Consider the following 19,616-nt stretch of genomic DNA (forward strand, 5'->3'; position numbering starts at 1 on the left):
ACGTTGGCTCGTATTATTCAAGATGGAAACTCACTCTGCCTACTCTGTCTGGCCTTTGCAGTTCTGTCAGTGTACTGTTCTCGAATGGCTGCCAGTATCTTCTGCGCAGACACTGACAACGACCCCTCGGGCAGGGTTCTGAGCTCCATCTCGACACAGCTCCTTCTCAAGGTCTGCACAAGTGGGATGAGATTCACTGGATTAGCACCAAGACTCGGGGAAGGGCTTCAAAACAGAGCATTGGCATCATATCCCTCTGGCTAAGTGTACAGAGCAGAAGTGCTTGAAATGCCATAAGCCCTCCAGAAAAGCTGCTGCACAATCTAAAGAAGAATGGGGTAGAAACATTGTGAGCTTATATTTTTCTTTAAGCAAACACAAAACATAGGAGAGCTCATCTTATAAAAGTCAACTATGGCTACATAAGCAGATAACTCAACAAAAACACCACACAACTCGGTTTCATTAAGCTATCATTTACCCAGTAATATAGAGAATTACTTTAAGGGGAAAACTGTTTAGAGCCATCACCTCCCCAGAACAACAACAGTGCACAAATGAGAGCACAAAAAGTGAACAGATATGACATCTGGGTGACCAAAAGGTAGAGGCAGCAGGTGGGAAAACTCAGATACTGACCTCTCATTTGAGAGGAACCAGTGAAACCACAGCACGACTTATAAGGCCTGTGACTCACAAGAACACAAACCAAGCCAATGCAGTATGCAGCTATGTCACCCTGCAACTCACAATTGGAAACCCACTAAAGATAAGCAGGTGTGAGCCTGGCCAGTACCTTGATGGGAGACCTCCTGGGAAAGCTAAAGTTGCTGCTGGGAGAGGCATGGGATCAGTAAGGAGAGCTCACTCTGAAGCCTGTGTGGGTCCTAATGGTCCAGTATAGTGACGGGGACACTATACCATTAAAAAAAAAGAAGTCGTCCTTTGGATGAGATGTAAAACCAAGGTCCTGAATCTACGTGGTCATTCAAAATCCCAGGGTGTTTCTCAAAAACAGTAGGGGTCTTTACCAATCATGGCCCCCTAATACTCCTTATCTATGAATTGGCTTCATCACTCGATTCTCCTCGCCACTTATAGCTGTACATTTTGGCTGCCATCACATCATCCAGGTGGGGGCTACAGATTCATGGTGGTGCAGGGGAGTCCCTTTAAAGCACTTTAAGTGGAATGCCCAGAAAAGTGCTATACAAGTGTAAGGATTATTTATTAAACAGAATTATTTTAAAATGTATGAATGGAGTGGAGTGTCCAGAAAAGTTCTACATAAGTAGAAGGAATCATTCCTCTGCATAACCTGTTCAACACAGGGCGGACATGGGTCCCTTTAAAGAGGTCATTTTCCTTTTATATTCCATTTTGCTCCAGGATGAACCAAACCAAATTTATGTAATGGAGCTAGCAGCACATGGCCTGTCCTCGCTTCAGGTTTTTACCAGCCTGAATAACAGCTCGCTATTTAAATGAATTAACAACCATTAGTGTTTTGCTAAACCCCCGTTTTGACAATAACCATCTATTAACAGCTCACAGTTACAACACAATGACCATGCAGGCTTTCAGAGTGAAACATGCTGGGCAAAACCACCTTTCCACACTTTCAGTAACAGTACCTGGCACGTTTTTAGCGGAGGAGTGATGGGACTCTCTTCGCCAACACACGTTCGCGTCTGTGAGCAACAGTAGCAAAGCCTAAAGGTCACCGTGAGAGCATCTAGTGGACTAGAGCTCAACTTGCACACTGCATGACTGCCACTGGCAGCTGAGACACCGGGGAACCGAAACATGTTTTACCTTAGTACTCCTATTTCAGTATGCCAAGTATGGCTTCTTATCAGGTGGTGTTTCACCATCGTGCAGCAGCTGATATTTTGATACTTAGTTCAAATCATTCTTTGAATCAATCTTTAGATCCGTTTTATTCTCGATACCTCCGATCGAACACCAAGAATGTTTTTAAATTTGAATCCAATACACGAATTGTGTAGGACTATTTACTGATGGGGGGGAAAAAATTTCAAAATACATCGATACAGCTTCTTAACAACAAAGCATTTTGTCTCCTTGAACAAGAAACCAGACATTTAATGGAAAAAAACCCAAGTCTCTACAGAACCCTAAAAGTTAAATAGACAATCTTTATGAAATCCATCAGAGTATTTCATACAATTTTTGTCTGTGCGAACAAAGGTGAATGTCTTAAATCAAACTAAGTTTGAAAGAATGAAAAACTGCAATGGTTTAAACTGCAAGTATTCTTCATAAACCAGGATGCACCTAACAGAAGGTGGCTGCAGATGATCCTCATCTATTCTGAGCGCTAATGCTGAGCAACCATAAGCACAGATGTCCATACTATATTACATAAAGGACAAAGTCATGGCCAATCCATTGCTGACTGTACTTTCATCTTTTTGGAGCACCTAAATCTTGAAGACAATTCCCCTGATGCCCTCAAAGTGCTCTGAAAGCATTTGTTAGATTTCCTCCCGATTCTCCCAGGCCTGGCTGACAGGACTGGGCAGCTCTCTCATCTCTGGATGCGCAGCCAGACCTGGCCGGTATCATGTGCACTGGTACATATTCATATTCTTCACCCAGGCCCTGCAAAGGCTCATGGTGTCAACAGGAATAAAAGGCAGTGAGCCCATGTCCCTGATCTGGCGCATCCTTGGGCCGAGTTGTTCACAAACGGAACCGATCCAAGCAGCTGATCGAGTATGCCTCTGCCCGGAAACGTTACGAAGAGCACCACATGTGAGAACCATGACCAACTCAGGCTTAAAACCAGGCCCATGGAGGGGGGAGGTCATGTCATCAGGTCTGCTGCACTGTCTCCTGTATAAAGACTTCCTTCTGGGCTCAAACACACCCTCAGGAGGGTGGGTGCTGCCACACTGTTGTTTCAGTCTCCTTGGGCACCAGCCACGGCCTTGACCTTATTCTCCAGCTCTTTGACGATGCTCTTCAGCAGATCCTCGTCCTGAAAGAAGTAAACGTAGAGGTCCCTTTCCAAACGCTGCAGCTTCCTGCGCTCCAGGAGGGTCTTCTTGGCCTTCACATCGCTACTGATCTCCTGCATGAGCTGATTGAGCGTGTTCAGCTGCGACTCCAGCTGCAGAAGAGATTCGCCCAGCTCCTGCAGAGAAGAAGGGGCACACAGGAAACCATAAGCACTCTGAAGATGGATACAGCCAGACAAAAGGTTTGAAACCCCTTTGCTGTCAACGCAACGTTTATAACCTTTGTAACAAATGTTTTTCCATTCAGATAAAAACATCAATAATGGCACAGCATACTGAAAACCTGCAGATTTTAAAAACCATGTATAAATGGCACTTAGTGCATGTTAAATGGAGTCACAACATGAACCACAGAGAAGAGCTCATCAGATTAACGTGATGAACAACAGTACAGTACTTGTAAAACTCCACTCCTAAAGCACTGGTAAGATGACCATAACTGGCAGGGTTTTTTCCCCCACATTCAAAATAAAGGAATTAGTCATTCTCTAGAAAAAAATTAAAACCTCTTTTTAATAAGGATATCTTTATTAGGAACCTTATTAACATTTATTAATTGCGTATCTTTATTAAGATATTTCTCTTTATACAGGACTTGTTCAATTCCTGTAAACACAAATGTTATGTTAAGGTTATACTCTGGCAATCACTGAAATAAAAAAATGAAGGACCAAGATAAGTAAGAAAATGTCTAAAACAAAGCATGCTGGACTTGTCATTAATGGTAAATTCTCTACCAATTCTCCTGAGCTGCACAGCACTAAAAAGCAGAGGTTAGATTCTCACAAACCTTTTTCTGAATTCAAAACATTCAAAGGAACATATAGCAATGACAAAACTACAGAAAGCAAAAATCGCACCCTAAATGACAAGTCTAAAACTTCCTGCAGCAATGTGCAAGAGGAAAGGCAAACTCTAAAACTCCTTCTTCTGAGAAAACTACCTAGTGACTGGTTCTCTCCACGTGGGTTAAAGAAAAATACAAACAGCCAATAAAACCAGATCAGATTGGAGAATTTATATTTTTGGCACATCTTTGAAAACTTACTTTCTTCAACAGCTTAGTAAACAAATTCAGATCAAAAGAACTGTTCACAATTGTACGGAGGTTACATTCTAAGCACATGTATACAAGTGCAGTAGGTTCAGCAAGCAGTGTAACATTAAGAAAGTGGCACTTTTTCTAAGCGAAGGCGTGAAAAAGAAAAATCCAACATTTATAGCAGATTTTTCCCAGGATAGAATTAGAATTTTTAATTACAGTAAATGTACTGAATTATTTAACTTTCAGATGTAATAACTTCAGAACTTCAAAGATTGCTCACACAAAGGTTTTAAACTAGAAACAATACCAACAATATACTAAAGGCAAAAACAACACTAAAAATCATTATAACTGCATGTCAGGGGACTTGGTTTTACCCAGAAAAATTAAATGGTACAAAATGTTATAAGCTGGAAGGATTGTGAAAAAATAGATAGAACAAGCAAAAACATATCCATTTCTTAAACTAGTCCACAGCTCCGAAATCCAGACCAAAATAAACTCCGAACAATCTACCCACCCAATCACACAATTACACCTAATGGCACTGCTGGAATTTGTAATTAGCAAACAGGATTACGTTTTCATTTAATTCAGGTCCTATAATCTAAAACCTAAATGCTGACAGTTGAACATGTCCTCTCACAAATCAATGTTAAACAGCTCAGTACACTCATTCATCCTCAAAGATCCCATTTCGGGGTACATAATGAACACTGTTTCAAACTTGAGTTAGAAATGAGATGTCAATGACCTTGCAAAAGAATTTACCCTGACTTCAAAGTCTGTATTTTGTCTCATGAGCAAGCAGTCATGATACCAAAAAAAGTATACTTCATATTTAGAACCTACACATTCTCCTCCAAAATACTGATGGTTTGCAAATAAGCTTGATCTGCAGAGAAACATTTTCAAATATTCAATGAAGATCCTTAATTGTGTTAGTGTTCAAACCTTTTGCTACACGAACTATAAACCAGGTCAAGTTCAGAAGAAAAGTTTGAAAGATCACAAAAATAGAGAAATGATCTCATCTCTGTGAAATCAAAAGGACTTAACCTTATATAAGTGAATGTATTTCTCTGCAGACATTGAGGAACACTTATGAGGAACTAACAGTTCTTCAGTTAGACTCTGAGCCTCAAGCTACAGCTTAGAGTGAAAGCACATAAGCACATTCAACAAATAAAGGGGTAAAACATTACAGATCAGAAAAAGGCTGCTTATACCTGTGGGTAGAGTGAGGTCTATAATTAAAAAGTAGAATAGGTTTCATACTTCTTAGATCAAGCCAACCTTTCAGACTGAGCAGTCAGTTAAACAGGAGACTGGTCAGGAAAGCCACTGTGAAGCCAACAGTGTTTGAAAGATCTGTAAAGTTCTGAAATATTTTGTGAACAAACCAGACATTTGTTTTACATTTCAGGTATACATCGCTAAGGAGCTATATTGTGCCTGCATCAGACACAACACTTTACAGTCAGCTCAATCGGAGCTTTCAAGCATGATTACAGTAGCATCAAATTACAGGGATCCCACTCATGAAAATGAATGGTCCAATGCACAGGCAAATCCTAGAGAGAAAACTGCATTGAGAGGATCAATACTCTCAAACTGGACAGAACACTCACATTGCAGTAGGACAATGACCTGATTAACAAGGCCAAAGCCACACTGAAGCGGTCTAACATGACTCTCTAATGTTTTCCCTTGAGTGACGCAAGTCCTGACTTCAATCCAACAGAAAGGCATGACAACTGCAGCACATGCACTGCCCCAAGAAGCTGCTAGGAACCGTCGCCAAGGGAGAAAGGACAAAAACAATCCCGTCACTCCGCTCAAAGCTGGCTAAACATCCTACAGATAGAGTTCAGTTTGACCATTAGAGTTTGGAATCGAGTTCAATTGTGATACAACCAGCAATTTTATAATCTTGCAACTCAAAACCGGCAACCAACTGAAGCTCAGCAGGTGTGAGCCTGGCCAGCACCTGGATGGGAGACTTCCTGGGAAAGATAAGGTTGCTGCTGGGACCTGCTGGAGGTGCTAGTGATGGGGACACTATACCGTACAAAAGACGCCGTTCTTTGGACAAGATGTAAAACTGGGCTCCTGACTCCCCATGGTCATTAAAGATCCCGAGGCAGGGATGTTACCCTAGCGTCCTGTCTAAATATCCCCCTGGCCATTACCAATCGCGGACTCCTAATAATCTCTGGTCTCCTCCCCCCCCCCGATAGCTGACGTGTGGCGAGTGCACTGGTGCACAATGGCTACCGTGGCATCATCCAGGTGGAGCTGCACACGGGTGGTGGTGGAGGGGAGTCCCCATGACCTGTAAAGCTCTTTGAGTGGAGTGTCCAGAAAAGTGGTAAATAACTGTAAGGAATTAATTGAAAATTACGGTATACATTACTTTTAATCCATCTAAATATGATATGATTGATAAGAAAACTTTTGCAAGTGTAAACAAGGCAAAATAATTATGAGGTTTACTCTTGAACTCATGCCTTTCTAATTCATATACAATTATTTTATCTGTAGGCATCTTTACAGTAAGTAAATGTAATTTTAGGATAAAAAAGTGCAAAAATCAACAGAGGAGCTAACTTTAGGATACATAATCTCAGCTATCGGCAATCATTTAAGCAAGGAAAAACCTATAGGAAAGACAGGAAAGTGCTCTGTAATTAAGACCCAGGTCCTTTGAAGCAGCCAACACTCAAGCTGGTTATATAACTCAAGCTTCAGTGATACCAAGGATATTGTGACAAAAAGAAAACTTCTGGGAGTAAATTGAATAAATTCCTGGAATAAATCTAGGCCATTTTAATCTTATTTAGCCTTCACACAGCAACTGCGTAAAAGATTCCTCTTCTGCTGTTTAGATTGCTACCTCATGTTAAACATCTCATCAAAACAGGAAACATGAAATGAAGAATCTGATGAGTTGCACAATGCTAATTGTAAAGAGTTCTGCACGTTGGTGCAGGGAGGACATATATACTCTCACTGACACAATGGAAAATGTTTTCAGAAGGTGTCAAAACTGTTAGTCAAATTGGTACACACAAGCTTACAAACATTTCCCAAGAAAGCAATGAAGTAATGAGACTTCTTATAAACATTACTGTTTGCAGAAAACAGAATGTTCAATGATTCAATGCTGCTCATACAGAACAAGATGAATGCAATGGCTGAAAAGACAGTATACCAAAATGAAGTCTTAAGCTTGGCTAAAGAAAAACCTAAAAAAATAATTCAACTTTCAGAATCGCCAGAATTCTATGTAATGAGTGTTTTCCAATTCACTATCACAGCCTGATCCCTCCCCCAAAACGATTCAAAGTTATTGTAGCAAAGGGATTTGCAACCAAATACAGTACTTGTACATTCTGAAATCTACTAAGGAAATGTGTCCAAATACTCATGGTCACTTGAAGTCCAACACAAAGTATTTACAATTAAACTTTCTGCATGGAATTACACAAAATAAAACAGGTTATATTGTACATACAGCCATTAATCTCACGAGCATGAAAACACTGTTCATCTGCAAAGCAATAATAAGTAGCAAGATATTTTTAATCGTTTTGGAGGGCACAGTATATTGCAGCTCCTACCATAAAGCTAGAAGAGGTGCGTGTTGATAGGTGCCGACAGCTCTCATCAGATTCATTTGATTCAGGTAACCTGCTCAGAGCCGTTATCACTACAGACCTCAGGTTTTCACGGCTCTGACAGGTTACCTGAATGCAAGCACATGCAAGTGAAAAAACATGCAGGCTAAACGTGTGGCGCAATACATGTGGCACTGAAATGTGTCCCCGCATCCCCAGACCGTGGTTAATAAACAATGCCTGACAATACCTCAGCCTTGTTATTTGAGAAGCGTCAGAAGCCCACGTACCTGTGAACGGGTGAAGTGATCCTGTGGTGCAGCACGTACCTGTGGAGTAAGCACCAGCTGCTTTAGCCCACAGTAGTTTGTGCTGCGGAGCAGCTCGCAGTCGGCCTCCGCGCCGGCCAGGCAGCGCCGCTGCTCCTCCGCGGCTCCCTCGACGGCCTCCCTGGCGGCGCGCAGCTCCTGCCGCAGGGCCTGGGCCGCCTGCTCCAGGCCCCCGTACGTCCTGATCGGCTGCTCCTGCCCCGCCGCCCCCTCCAGGACCTGGTACAACCTGCCGGCACGCAACACGGTCACTCGGCGCGGGAGCACCTGTACTTGTTCCGTTGCTGGCTACACACGCCGACGCAGCCGACGAGAACAGTGAGGTGTTCAATAAGGTGGATTACTGATCCTGCCTTTTAGGGTCGGAATCCAAACCCCCCGGAGGCAGCTGAAGCGCAGCGCAGCAGAGGGGAGACGAAGGAGTGAGCCTCACCTGGAGCACGCCGTGTCCCTGGAGTCGATGACGTTGCGGGGCCTGGCGCCGGCGGACAGGGCGGGCTGGGAGAAGACCTCCAGGCGCCGCCCCAGCTCCTGCCCGCTGCCCTGCAGCCGCTGGGTCAGGTCGCCCAGCTGCCGGTCGAGCTGCCTGCCCCTCCGCAGCTCCAGCTCGCAGGCCAGCTGCAGCAGCTCGAAGGAGGCCTTCTGGCGCAGCAGGTGGCGGCACACCTCGTCCTGCCTGGAGGTGTAGTAGTCCTGCCGGGCGATCTGCAGGTCCAAGTCCCCCCTGACCACCGGCATGTAGAGGAGCTGGGCGCTGGCGCGCAGGGCCGCGGGAATCCGCTCGTGCAGCAGGGCCCTCGCCTGGGCCCGCACGCCCTCCAGCTCCTGCCAGAGCCCGGCCGCACGCACCTGCAGAACCGAGGCCGAGCCGCTCGGCTGGGCAGAGACGGAGAGAGGGCGCGTCACCGAGGTGTGGGAAAACTCACCTGCCCTCTGCAACCCATACTTCTTCTCGTTCTGCTATTTTAGTGGCGTGTTTTATACTGTAACACTTGTCTATCTTTGGTACTTTTGGTACATCACATGAGAACAAAGTGTTGAAAACTACAAGTTTCCTAACAACTGCTATCTAATACAGACTAATAAAATAGTGCTCTGCACAGTTTATACAATGATATTCATGCAGCAATGAGCAGTCAACATGCTGAAGAAGGCCACTAACCTTTGCTTTGGAGGTAGAGTGCAGGTTGTCTCTGATCCACTGCAGTCCAGCCCTGGTGCTCTCCTCTTTGGCCCTCGCTTGGATCAGCCGATGTTGGGCCATGATATGAGTGCACTGCAACTTGGCCATCTCCTTCCTGCGCCCCTGCTGGACCTGGTTATCCTCCCCTCTCTCCGAGCTCCCGCTCAGGTCCAGCAGCTGGAAGTTCTCCTCGTTGGAGCTCTCCACCAGGTCCGAGATGCCCCGGAAGAACTGCTTCTGCGTGTACAGGGCCAGAGCCTTGGTGTTGAGCTCCTCCTGGTGCAGGTAAGGCCCGAGGGCCAGCTGGGAGAGGAAGACGGGCGGCCAGCTCGGAGGCGTGCCCGCCTCCCGTTCGGGCCCGGCGGAGAAGAAGGCCGTCAGCTGCCTCGCCTCTTCCACGAGCAGCTGCAGCTCGCGGTTCATCTTGGCGTTCTCCGCCCCCAGGGACTCGAGGGTCTCCTTCAGCGCCGCGGACGCCTCCTCCCGCTGGGCGCCGAGCCGGTAAGCGGCCCCCGCCGCGCCGGCCGCCATGACTTGCAGCTGGCCGCGCCGCTGCAGCTTCAGCCTCTTCTCCTGGCGCAGCGCCTGCAGCTCGTCCTCCAGCTGGGCCGGGTCCAGGTCCCGCAGCGAGGCCGGGCCCCTCTCGGGCTCGGCGCCCCGGCACGTCTTCAGCACCTTCGCCAGCGCCGCCTCGTCCAGGATGGCCTGGCCCGACGCCTCGAGGGCCGCGAAGGCCCCCACCTCCTCCGCGCTCAGGACGTTGCGTTTGCGCGCGTGAGCACAGAACCAGCGCAGGAACTGCTTGTGCTCGGGGGTCTCAAAGAGCCAGTCAAAATCCTCCCCCTTCAGCCTGGACACCTTGGGGTAATTTAGTTTCTTCAGGTTCTCCACAAACTGGCTCCCACCGTTCATCCTGCCGCTGTCCTGCGCTGGCGAGCGCCCGGCGAGTTCAGGTTTCACAGTGGGATTCCCAAGAGCACGCTGAGGGCTAGCGCTTTCTCCCCCCGCCCAGTAACAGCCCCACAAGCGTATCAACTCTAAGACGGGAGAACATAAACACGTCACAAGTGAACCTGTGTAACAAAATAATTAAAAAGGTTATGCCTAGAAATCCTCTCCTGCAAACTTTTGAATAAGATGAGGGGGGTGTAAAGGCGGAAGAGCAAAAACGTGGTGGGGAAAGGGCAGCAGCAGGCGCGACACTAAACTGGCGAGATGAAAGAGCACTGGGACGGTCTAACACATTGGACGCATCCAGCCGACTGGACCTGTTCGAGTGGGGAGCCCTGTCGGCACGCGGGCTGCAAAGGAAGACGGGTCGATTCCATGCTGAGCAGGAACAAAAGTACAATGTTTTGGTTGTAGAGCTCTCCTCTCAGAAGGAGGGAGAGAAAGGGGGCAGGTGTATGAAGCGTCTTCCTATTTTTCCTCAATATTTTCTTTATTTTTGGAATGAATTTCTACTGGGTACTCACAATCACACATCACAGCTTCGAGAACTGTAGCAAGGAATGCACCACATAAGCTACCTACTTCTGTGTCCTTCCGTGAATCTCATCTCGGACAATGACATTATTGTTCTTCATACTGCGGCGAATTCCAGTGATTTCATTGTTCACAAGCAGCTATAGCCTAAGATGTCACCCACCCACTGAGCAATCACAGCCAACATAGAGGAAAATGACATATAAGATAACCCGAAACCCACATTAAAGGGTAGAAAAAGACATTTTAAGGTCGTTACAAAAACTCCCTTTAAATCCCTTTAAAAACGTACGATTAAAGCAAACGTTGTTCCCGCGAAAAAGAAGGTTACAAATTAGGAGGGGCAAAAAATCAACTCTGATCCATTTCGGCGGTTAATATCAGAGCTAGCTACACTGCTGAGGGAGAGCTCAGGAAAAGCGATTTCGGCGCTGCCCTGGCAGAAGGCTTTTCGCAGCTCATCCCTCTGGCTCGGATTCCCGCCTGCATTGGCGGCGCGGAAAAACAAACTTCCCGGCTCAGAGCCAAGAGACCAGCCCGGTGCCTCAGTACTCCTAACCCGCACCCACCGCTAGCATTTCCTGTGTTCATTTACGACACGAAAATAACTTTATGCTGCCGATAAGAACTGAGTCTCCCTGAAAAATAAGTAACATATTAGTGATAACACAAGACAGACAGATAACCTAGGCCAGCGGATTAAACCTACATACCCGTTACTGGAAACAGTTTGTCAGTCAGCAAAATGAATTTGCCCTACTCGGTCTCAGACACACAGAGATGTTATATCGAGCTTCTCACCTTTAAAAAAAAAAACGTTGGTAAACTGCTGTCTTCTTGAGTCGAGAACTATAACTGCCTAGCCGGTTTCAAACTGACCGCGACATCTTGCGTGTCCAAGGTTTCAAACCTCGGAGATCACCATCGACATCTCGGAAGACTATATCCAGGTGGTTCTGGTTCTTACACAGCGCCACCAGCCGGGGCGGAGGCTACATGCGCCGCTTCGTGGATCTGTTTCTTACCTGTTCTTCCGACTGCGCCTCATTTTCACATATCCACAACGTAGCCCGGAAAACAACGCTTTACTAACTACAAATCCATGAAAAGCTGCCACCAGCGCTATCTTCAATTACTGTGATATTTTGCAGTAGCAGGCGGTGGTGGCGACCAGGGTAACCGGGTCTGAAAACATGTTGGATGGGCTAATGTATACAATGTGGAATATTGCTCACCCGAACCCAACCAGCGCTCATAATGGGAAAAAAAACACACCCACCCAACTAAAAATAAGGCGTATCACAATAAACATGAGCCCATCTCTTATGCCAGCACGGGTTGCAGGTCCAAAAGCCGGGAGCACAGCGAATATATTTGCTCAATCTGCCGGAGCAATGTATGTGAAGGCCCGCCTGTCACCATTGTCTCCCCCAGTTTTTCTGCCTCTCTTCGCCGTTCATTGTGACAGTTAAATCTCCTTTAAATCCCTCCGTCTGGTAAGGAGTCATTTCTCTGAGAAAAAAAAATCACTATCGAGCCTTCTCGTACTGCAGCTTCTCGTCAATGGGTCTGTCCATCCCTGTAATGTCATTTTGTAGCCTCCGACTCATTTTTCACGACTCAGTAATGTGAGGTGAGTGTACTGTGAGCGCAGTATGGGCTGCCGTCGCATCATCCAGCTGGGACTATACCTGTGAAGTACTTGGAGTGGATTTCCAGAAAAGCGCTATATAAGTGTAAGGCATTATTATTATTATTATTATTATTAACAATAATAATAATAATAATAATTATTATTATTATTAATAATAATAATAATGAAGAATTTGCTATGTACTGTCGCTGAAAATCAATAACATTAAGTTTCTACCCTAGTAACAGTATGGGTGAAGTTATCGTGCCATATCAGCGTTTGATTGTGTGCCTTCTGTGTGGAGTTTGTGTGTTCTCCGCAGGTTCGTGTGTTTTTTTTCTCCAGCCAGGTGTTCGCACAGTTCAAAGACAGGTTGTTTAGGAGAACCGGAGTCTCTCCCCTCCCGTGTAAGCGTGCGTGAATGTGGACGCGCCCTGAAGCTGTTTTGCCCGGCAGCCGGAGCGCTCCGCTCAGCATGTAGTCTCTCCTGGTTGTACCTGCTCTGTCCCTGCCTGGTTAGGCTCAGGCTAAACCACGAAGGATGGGAGGGAGGATAGGAGCTGCAGTACCTACAGAAGAAGAACGTAAATTAGGATATTTCCATGATTTAAACGTCACCAGTATACTGTTGTTGTTGTTGTTGTTGTTTTTTTTTTTTGGGAGGGGGGAGACAAACGATCAAGATCAAGTTATTGCAGTGGTTGTACTGTGTAGTCCAGGGGTTACAGAGAGCACAACCGGAAATGTTTTTTTTTTATTCTTATTATTATTATGTGAATAATCCAGACGTTATCTGACCCCCGTCTAACTGCTTCCGACGTTTGGTCTACGCGCAGAGCCGCCCACGCCAGCAGGGACACGAAGTGCGCTCCAGGCCATGCCGGCGCTCGCAGCTCGGCCTCACCAGCGCCCCGCTGTCACATGGCCCTTCCTCGTCACGTGGGCGGGAGTTCCGCGTCGCTTTGCGGTGCGTCGGGAAACACCAGCCTGAAAGAAGATGGGGCTCGGAAGCAGAGTTAGTCGGCTAAATCTGGATTAAGCTCCAGCCAACGCTTGTAGCTGAAGGAGAAATCGGACACGACCCGTTGGCATGATACGTTAGGTGAGTTACAGCCTTGTTGACCGTCTTTTTTTTTGTGTGTGCGTTATTAGCTGTGCCCGGGCGCAGGGGGACCCGAGCCGTGAGCGAGCGTGCCCCCCACATGTTATGTCAAGACCTCTCCACCTGCCTGAGCCCTCACCTGCTCGGTTTTCGAAGCCCGTGTACCCCGAAACGCGCGGAAGGTCTGTTTTGTCACTGGCCGGCTGCTCTTGCCTGTGCCCGATCTGGTCACGCGTGGAGCAGGACAGCGATCCCAGGATGCTGCGACGCCACCCCCCCCCAAAGTAACAGTTTTCTGCTCACATGCTGAACCCGTGTCAACTTATCGATCGTCGTTCCTGTCATCCGATACGATCCGACTAATCTCATGTGTCTTCCAAAAGGCACAATGCCAACAGTGGTTGGGTCAAAGGGTCAGATCACAAATGAAAGACATAATTCTGGTAAACACGTAAGCTAGCAAAGAAAGTCACGCATTTTCGACGGTAGACCATTGTGAATGGAATGGCTTGTGAAGCTCACCGTTCTTCTGAGTGTCTTGTCATTGTGATCGGCTTTCTTCTTCGATGTCCCCGTTAATGAGAAAACGAAGTTATCTTTAAACTGTTTTAAACGTCATCTCTTCATCCGATCTATGCACTAACGCTCTGACGTTATTGTTATTCATTTAGCAGAATAAGTAAATAGTAGTTTAATAGTGACATAACAAATCTACCATACTCGTTCTGTAAAATTGCTTTAGGTCCACAGTGGTTTTAGTATACCCTACTTTGCAGTATTGGTTGTTTTTTGCTTTTAAAAGTCAGTTTTAAGTACTGAACAGAGAAGGTTAGAAATCCCCATTACACCTGTACCAGAAGATGGTTTTCAGGATTTCTGTCATTTAATTTGTTTCAAGATGGCACCTAAAACAGTGGGTCTGTCCATCCCTGTAATGTCATTTTGTAGCATCCGCACCTGTGTCACTGTGTCACAAACAATTAGTTGTTTAAAAGGGTACGAGAAAGCAACAGTCGTCAGCCCAAATTGAAATGCAGATTTTTTGCCAATCTGTGAGAAGATAATGGTCACAAAAGAAATTCATTTTGGAAGCTGAACTTTGTGATAAGTACTGTATGGTCGCCATGTTGTCGCAAGCCCCTGGCCTCTTGGGAAGCATGAATTGGGACTTAAACTGGCCCTTCCTGATCACTAGTCACTGTACTGACTAATATAATGTGATGTACCAGTGAACAAGTATAGGTTGTGCAGCAGACAATTCACTGCAACATGACATCACGGCGGCCGTACAGTACTTTCACAAAGTTCACGATTTTGTGCTGAATTGGAAATTTGTAAAATCTTGTGTTGTAAAAGTTCCCTTTTAAAAGCAGAGTGTTTCTCTCTCGCGGAGTATGGGAGAGCAGCCTCATGGCACAGTGAAGATGTGGGGGCAGGGGCAGGGGGGGCGCCAACCAGCTGGTCTTGTTCAGATGTTTTACAGGGCTACGGGCTGGAACTTTCCGGCGGCTCTCGAAGCGTCCTTCAGGCATGGACCGAGTCTAGAGCCTCGAACCTTTTTTTTTCCCCGTCTGCTTTAACCTTTATTCTGAGGCGTCACAGCTGGGGCTGCGCTCATCACCAGAAAAGATGCAGACTTTCGTCACTTTCACGCAGCAGAGAGAGACAGGAGCGAGGAACCGTGAAAAATAATGCGCTGCTGTAGAACGTGGGCAAGTTCACGGCTGACAGGAGTCCATTCGTCTCGTGTAGCTCGTTTGGTTTTTAGTAGTTAATTGAACTGAGAATCTCGCCCAGCTGTTCCTTGAAAGGAGCAACTGTATCAGCCAGGACTGCACTGTCCGGATACTTCCGGTCTCTCACAGCTCTCTTATTTTAGAAGCTTCTCTTTACCTGCCAGTAGAAATTTAAAGTTGCAGGCAATTTGCAAAGGAATCGAATCTTTACTGAGCTGCTGTGTTTATTTCTTATTCATTATGGCAGCACCAGACAAAGCCGTTGAACAGCTGTTGAAATCTATAAGGCCTGTGAATTAGAGTTGAAGTTTGGTGTAGGACTTGAACCGATTCAGGGTCGCGGGGGAGCCAGAGCAAGGGCAGTATTTGCAGTAGTGGTGCAACAGGTGCAAGGCAGGGATGTTGGTCTGTTAATTTTATCATCCTGAAAGAAAGACGTACTCTTACACTGATCAGATGCAGGGCGCATTTAGCAGTGTGACCTTAAATGTCTGTTCTTTTGTGCTTTGTCTCTGGGTCTCAGTCTCAGTGATGAAATATTAAAGAGCATAAATTATGCATTTCTTTATTAGAGGATGTTTATTTTACAGAGAGGCTGGATTCAAGTCACGTGAGAAAGCCCACAGTTAAAACAACTACATGAATTGTTCCTCTTTGCTGGCAAAGTGAACTTATCAGTACTCGTTGTTGAAGCATGAGCAACAGTTACATTAAGCAACATTTACTTAAATTTTTAAGTTTCATTCCGAAACATGTAGAAACAAAAGCTTTTTTGAAACCCTTCCTCAGACCCGGTTGTCATAAGTTTGACAAATGTGCAGCTCTGTAGGCTTCCTTTGGGGAGAAGGAGAGTGCTCTCTCAGGCTCATCACTCAGTGTGGCTGTGCAGTTAGGAAGAGCTTTGCCTCTTGGCTATGGGTTTCCTCTTAATAGGTAACGAACCAAGCCTGAGCTTCTCCCTTCTCTCATTTGTCTTGCTGTCACAGTACCAGAGCAGGACTCTGCTACCTCGTGCATTCCTGTCAAAGGCTAATCGTTCCCTCTTGCCCCCTTGTGCAGTGTTGACAGTAAAGAATGCCTGTTTTCTCCTGCTGGCAGCGACACCGAGATGGATATTCATCTTCCAGAAGGGGTTGTAGCCTGCCTGCCTCCAGTGGGGAGATAGGAATTCTGTAACCACGTGGTTGGAACTCTGACATAAGAGAACTCGGGATCACGTCAGAGACTCATTCCAGCTGTGGTATCCAGACACGCAATTCCTTGTACCAGGAAGGGTTCTGATAAAGAGTGCTTTCATATTTATGTATGTGTATCAGGCTGTGACATTCCAGTGAGAATTAAGAAGAGCTTGAGAACATTACAGACAAGAAGAGCCCATCTTGCCCGTTTGTTAGTTAGCGAATAATAATTGATGCGAGGATTTCACCCAGACAGGTCTCTTCCTTGAGAGAAGGAGTGGCTAAATGAGATCCTTAGTTTAAAGCATCCCCCTCCCTTCCTCAAATGTAAATGCACTTCCATGAAGTTTACACTGCTGACTTCTTCTCCTTTGTGTTTCTGAGCAGTCTCTGCAAGCTGTAAGCTGATCTTGTAAGCTTTACGTTAACATATGTTAATGGTACGCTTCTGTAGTGTTTAGGTGCTTAGATTTTCACGTTTTGTAATTGCTAGTGTTAATGTTCTTGGGGTCTCCACCCTTACCGCACCTGCCCTGCCAGTTCGTCCCTCAGTGCCTGGGGATGAACCCGGGTCTCCGGCGTCATGCAGCAGGGAACTTGCCAGCTGAGCTAAAGGAGACCTCCTCCAGCCCGGCCGGCTGAGGTCCCTGCTATACGCAGGGGTGTATTCGTTACACTAGCTATACATGCACTTAGATGTACAAGTAAAGCAGAAAAGCACATAACCATAACAAGCATTAAAAGAAACTTAACACTCAGTTTATTACAGAGTGATACATTTCTAAATATTAATTTCGAATGTTTTTGGGCATCAGTTTGATCATGACTGACCTTGATGCACCCGGGCGACTTTGTTGCATAAGCCCCAGATCGTCTCTCGTTGGCGAGAGAATTGATTGGGATCAAGTGATGAAGTGACTGTCGGCTCTAGTGGATTCTCCACTCTCCAAGAGCTCTTTGGAGATCAATCAAGGCTTTGTTCAGGGCAGCCTGATTGTGACTGATTGTTGCACACAGCAGGTAATTGGGGACATCCAGGGGTGATGGTCTGTGCAGGAGTGTCTGATTGCTACACAGTTTGACTTGTGGGGATTGATGGCAGCCCGACTTCCCTGACGCTACATGGATCAGGACAATCCTGACATGACAGATTTGCAGCAGGATAGCAGGCATCCTCATGTCACTCGTGTAACAACTGCTGTCTACCAGGATTAGAATGTGACAGTGATGCTGTGAATGTGTTGCTCGCTGAACCCGGGCACCATTCAATATTTTATGTATTGTGTTGACATGTGGCATCTGGAGGTCAGAAACCAATGAAGGGGCACATACTTGACCAGGCTGCACAAGAGGAATGGGACAGAATCCCAGAAGATGGCATCTGCAAGCCGGTGCAGTGCGGGAGTCACAGATGTCCGGCTTGTACAACGTCCCACAGTGGAAACACGTGCTGCCAGCCCGTGACTTTCACAGCCACCCGCCTGTTTGACAAATGTGAATCAGCATAATTAATTTATCAGCCTGTTGAATAAAATGTCAGTGCTCCTGCTACAAAAATCCTAACTGGGGTATTTGATGAAGTTGCAGGTTAACCTGAAACTTAGAAAATGTTAATTGCCTAATTGAAGTAATTCAGGCGGGTAGCTGCGTCAGCATGCGTAGGCTGCAAAGGAATAAGTAAGAGGTTTATTCCATGCTGAAAAAAAGAAGAAAGAGAAAACATGTTTCGGCCGTGGAGCCTTCTTCAGGTGTGGCACCTTCTTGACACCACGGCCGAAATGTTGTGTTTTCTTTCTTCTTTTTTTCAGCATGGAATAAACCTATTACTTGTTTAATTGAAGTAATTATTTGCTTTGTTAGACAACCCAGTTCTTTGTTCGAACCCAGCTAGACTGTGGCCAGAGACTGCTTGCACCATAAGCACAGAGATGAAATTGTTCTCCAGGTGTTGGCTTGCCAGTTCTCCGCTGGCTACAGAGGAGTATAAATGGCAGGTGGACTCTGTACACCATTTCTGCCAAAACCAACCTGACATCCTGGCACAATACCAGAAATTACTTCCGTCTCCCTCTGCCATCCTGGTTCCCCAACAGACTTGCCAGGGGAGAGGGAATTTTAGTCAGAAAATGGCATAGCTTGGGTTTGACCCTGAATTCTGCACAATGTAGGGTTGACCTCGCTCTGCAGATGGAGATGGTTACTGGAGCTCTTGCACGACTGATTCTGCACAACACAAGCAGACGAACTCTTGGCTGTTTTCTCTCCGCAGGCTGTCGGGCACAGAAGGGAACAATGGTGAAGTACTTCTTCAGCGAGCTGGACATCAAAAGCACGTGGGACCAAGTCTTCTCTGCGTTCTGGCAGAGATATCCCAACCCTTTTAGGTAAAAGCGTCTGTGTGTCCTTTTTTGACATGCTTTGGTGTTTTCATCGGCTGGTCTCATAAAAACATTAGAAGGGTTACAAATGAGAGGAAGCCATTCAGCCCATCTAGCCCATGTTGTAGCTAGTAGTGAATTGATCCCAGGATCTTATCCAGCCTTTTCTTGAAAGCAGATCAGGGTATTGGCTTCAACAACATGACTGGAAAGTTCAGGAAAAGAAGTGCCTCCTGGTCCCATTTGTGAATGCAGCTCCAGTTTTGACAGCATGGGTCTTTTTTTTAGTTTCTGCATCTCCTTCTTCAGTCAATGTACTTTTTTCCAGAATAAACTAGATTTTGTAGCAATTTCCACAATGTAGTCTGGCTGTTGGGAGTGTTCCAAGATGTGAGCGTGTGGCAGTTTGGAGACATGAGGAAGTTGTTTGGTTGTGTCTGCTGATTGAAGCTGGGATATCGGTAGACACCATGGCTGGATGGCCTGATCTGGACTCCCACACCTCTTTGTGTAATAGAGGTCCTCATGTTGTCTTAAAACCACTTGCCCTTTGTCTCCATTTGTCTTGCCTGGTTTGTATTTCACTGATTTTGAAGAACTCCGTAGTGTTTTATGATTGTCGGTCCCTTTGAGGATTTTGAATACTGGAATGGGGTCCCCTCATAGTCTTCTCTGCTCCGAACCCATTTTGTAGGATCGTATCCTGAAGGTCTCTCTCTTATGTGAGGACATTTTTGGGGGAGAATGTCCAGCTCATCTAGAGATGCTGCTCCTTTACTTTTGACTGTTAAATTATCAAGCAAATGTGCATGTGGAGTGGAAATACTGGTTCCATGGAACTCTTTCCCTGTGTATAAAGCTATGTGTTTACCTCACTTGGTAA

General features: G+C 46.0%; 3 protein-coding genes across 8 annotated transcripts in view; 1 reads left to right on the forward strand and 2 right to left on the reverse strand.

The window, feature by feature from the left end:
• The window catches only part of poln (polymerase (DNA directed) nu), a 146,946-nt gene extending 144,902 nt beyond the window's left edge, over positions 1–2,044 (reverse strand). The window contains exon 1 of the mRNA XM_069194065.1: positions 35–2,044. Within this exon, the coding sequence (XP_069050166.1) occupies positions 35–149 (115 nt within the window). The 5' untranslated portion in view covers positions 150–2,044. The remainder of the gene's footprint in view (positions 1–34) is intronic.
• A 95-nt stretch (positions 2,045–2,139) lies between these two features.
• haus3 (HAUS augmin-like complex, subunit 3) lies at positions 2,140–12,437 on the reverse strand. Of its 6 annotated transcripts, none has more exons than XM_015343962.2 (5): positions 11,732–12,437; positions 9,201–10,258; positions 8,472–8,914; positions 8,000–8,267; positions 2,140–3,160 (listed from the first exon to the last, which is right to left on the reverse strand). In XM_015343962.2, exons 2-5 carry the CDS (start codon positions 10,131–10,133, stop codon positions 2,927–2,929), a joined length of 1,878 nt encoding a protein of 625 aa, XP_015199448.2. In that variant the 5' UTR covers positions 10,134–10,258; positions 11,732–12,437; the 3' UTR covers positions 2,140–2,926. The 6 variants fall into 6 exon arrangements, with proteins under 6 accessions (XP_015199448.2, XP_015199444.2, XP_015199441.2 ...); XM_015343958.2 differs by lacking the exon at positions 11,732–12,437 and adding an exon at positions 11,508–11,725; XM_015343955.2 differs by lacking the exon at positions 11,732–12,437 and adding an exon at positions 11,508–11,725 and having other exon boundaries at positions 9,201–10,294.
• Positions 12,438–13,302: 865 nt separating this feature from the next.
• The window catches only part of LOC102695971 (PRELI domain-containing protein 1, mitochondrial-like), a 31,082-nt gene continuing 24,768 nt past the window's right edge, over positions 13,303–19,616 (forward strand). The window contains exons 1-2 of the mRNA XM_015343964.2: positions 13,303–13,441; positions 18,625–18,739. Of these exons, the coding sequence (XP_015199450.1) occupies positions 18,648–18,739 (92 nt within the window). The 5' untranslated portion in view covers positions 13,303–13,441; positions 18,625–18,647. The remainder of the gene's footprint in view (positions 13,442–18,624; positions 18,740–19,616) is intronic.

Source organism: Lepisosteus oculatus, chromosome 1 (genome assembly GCF_040954835.1).
Source record: "Lepisosteus oculatus isolate fLepOcu1 chromosome 1, fLepOcu1.hap2, whole genome shotgun sequence".
In the NCBI taxonomy this organism is placed as follows: Eukaryota; Metazoa; Chordata; class Actinopteri; order Semionotiformes; family Lepisosteidae; genus Lepisosteus; species Lepisosteus oculatus.

Coding starts and splice junctions, on each gene's coding strand:
- haus3 (XM_015343962.2), bottom strand. CDS start 10,133: ATGAACGGTGGGAGCCAGTTTGTGGAGAACCTGAAGAAACTAAATTAC. Junction 8,915..9,200: donor ACTCTACCTCCAAAGCAAAG/GTTAGTGGCCTT, acceptor GTCTCTGCCCAG/CCGAGCGGCTCGGCCTCGGT. Junction 8,268..8,471: donor AGGGACACGGCGTGCTCCAG/GTGAGGCTCACT, acceptor GCGTGCCGGCAG/GTTGTACCAGGTCCTGGAGG.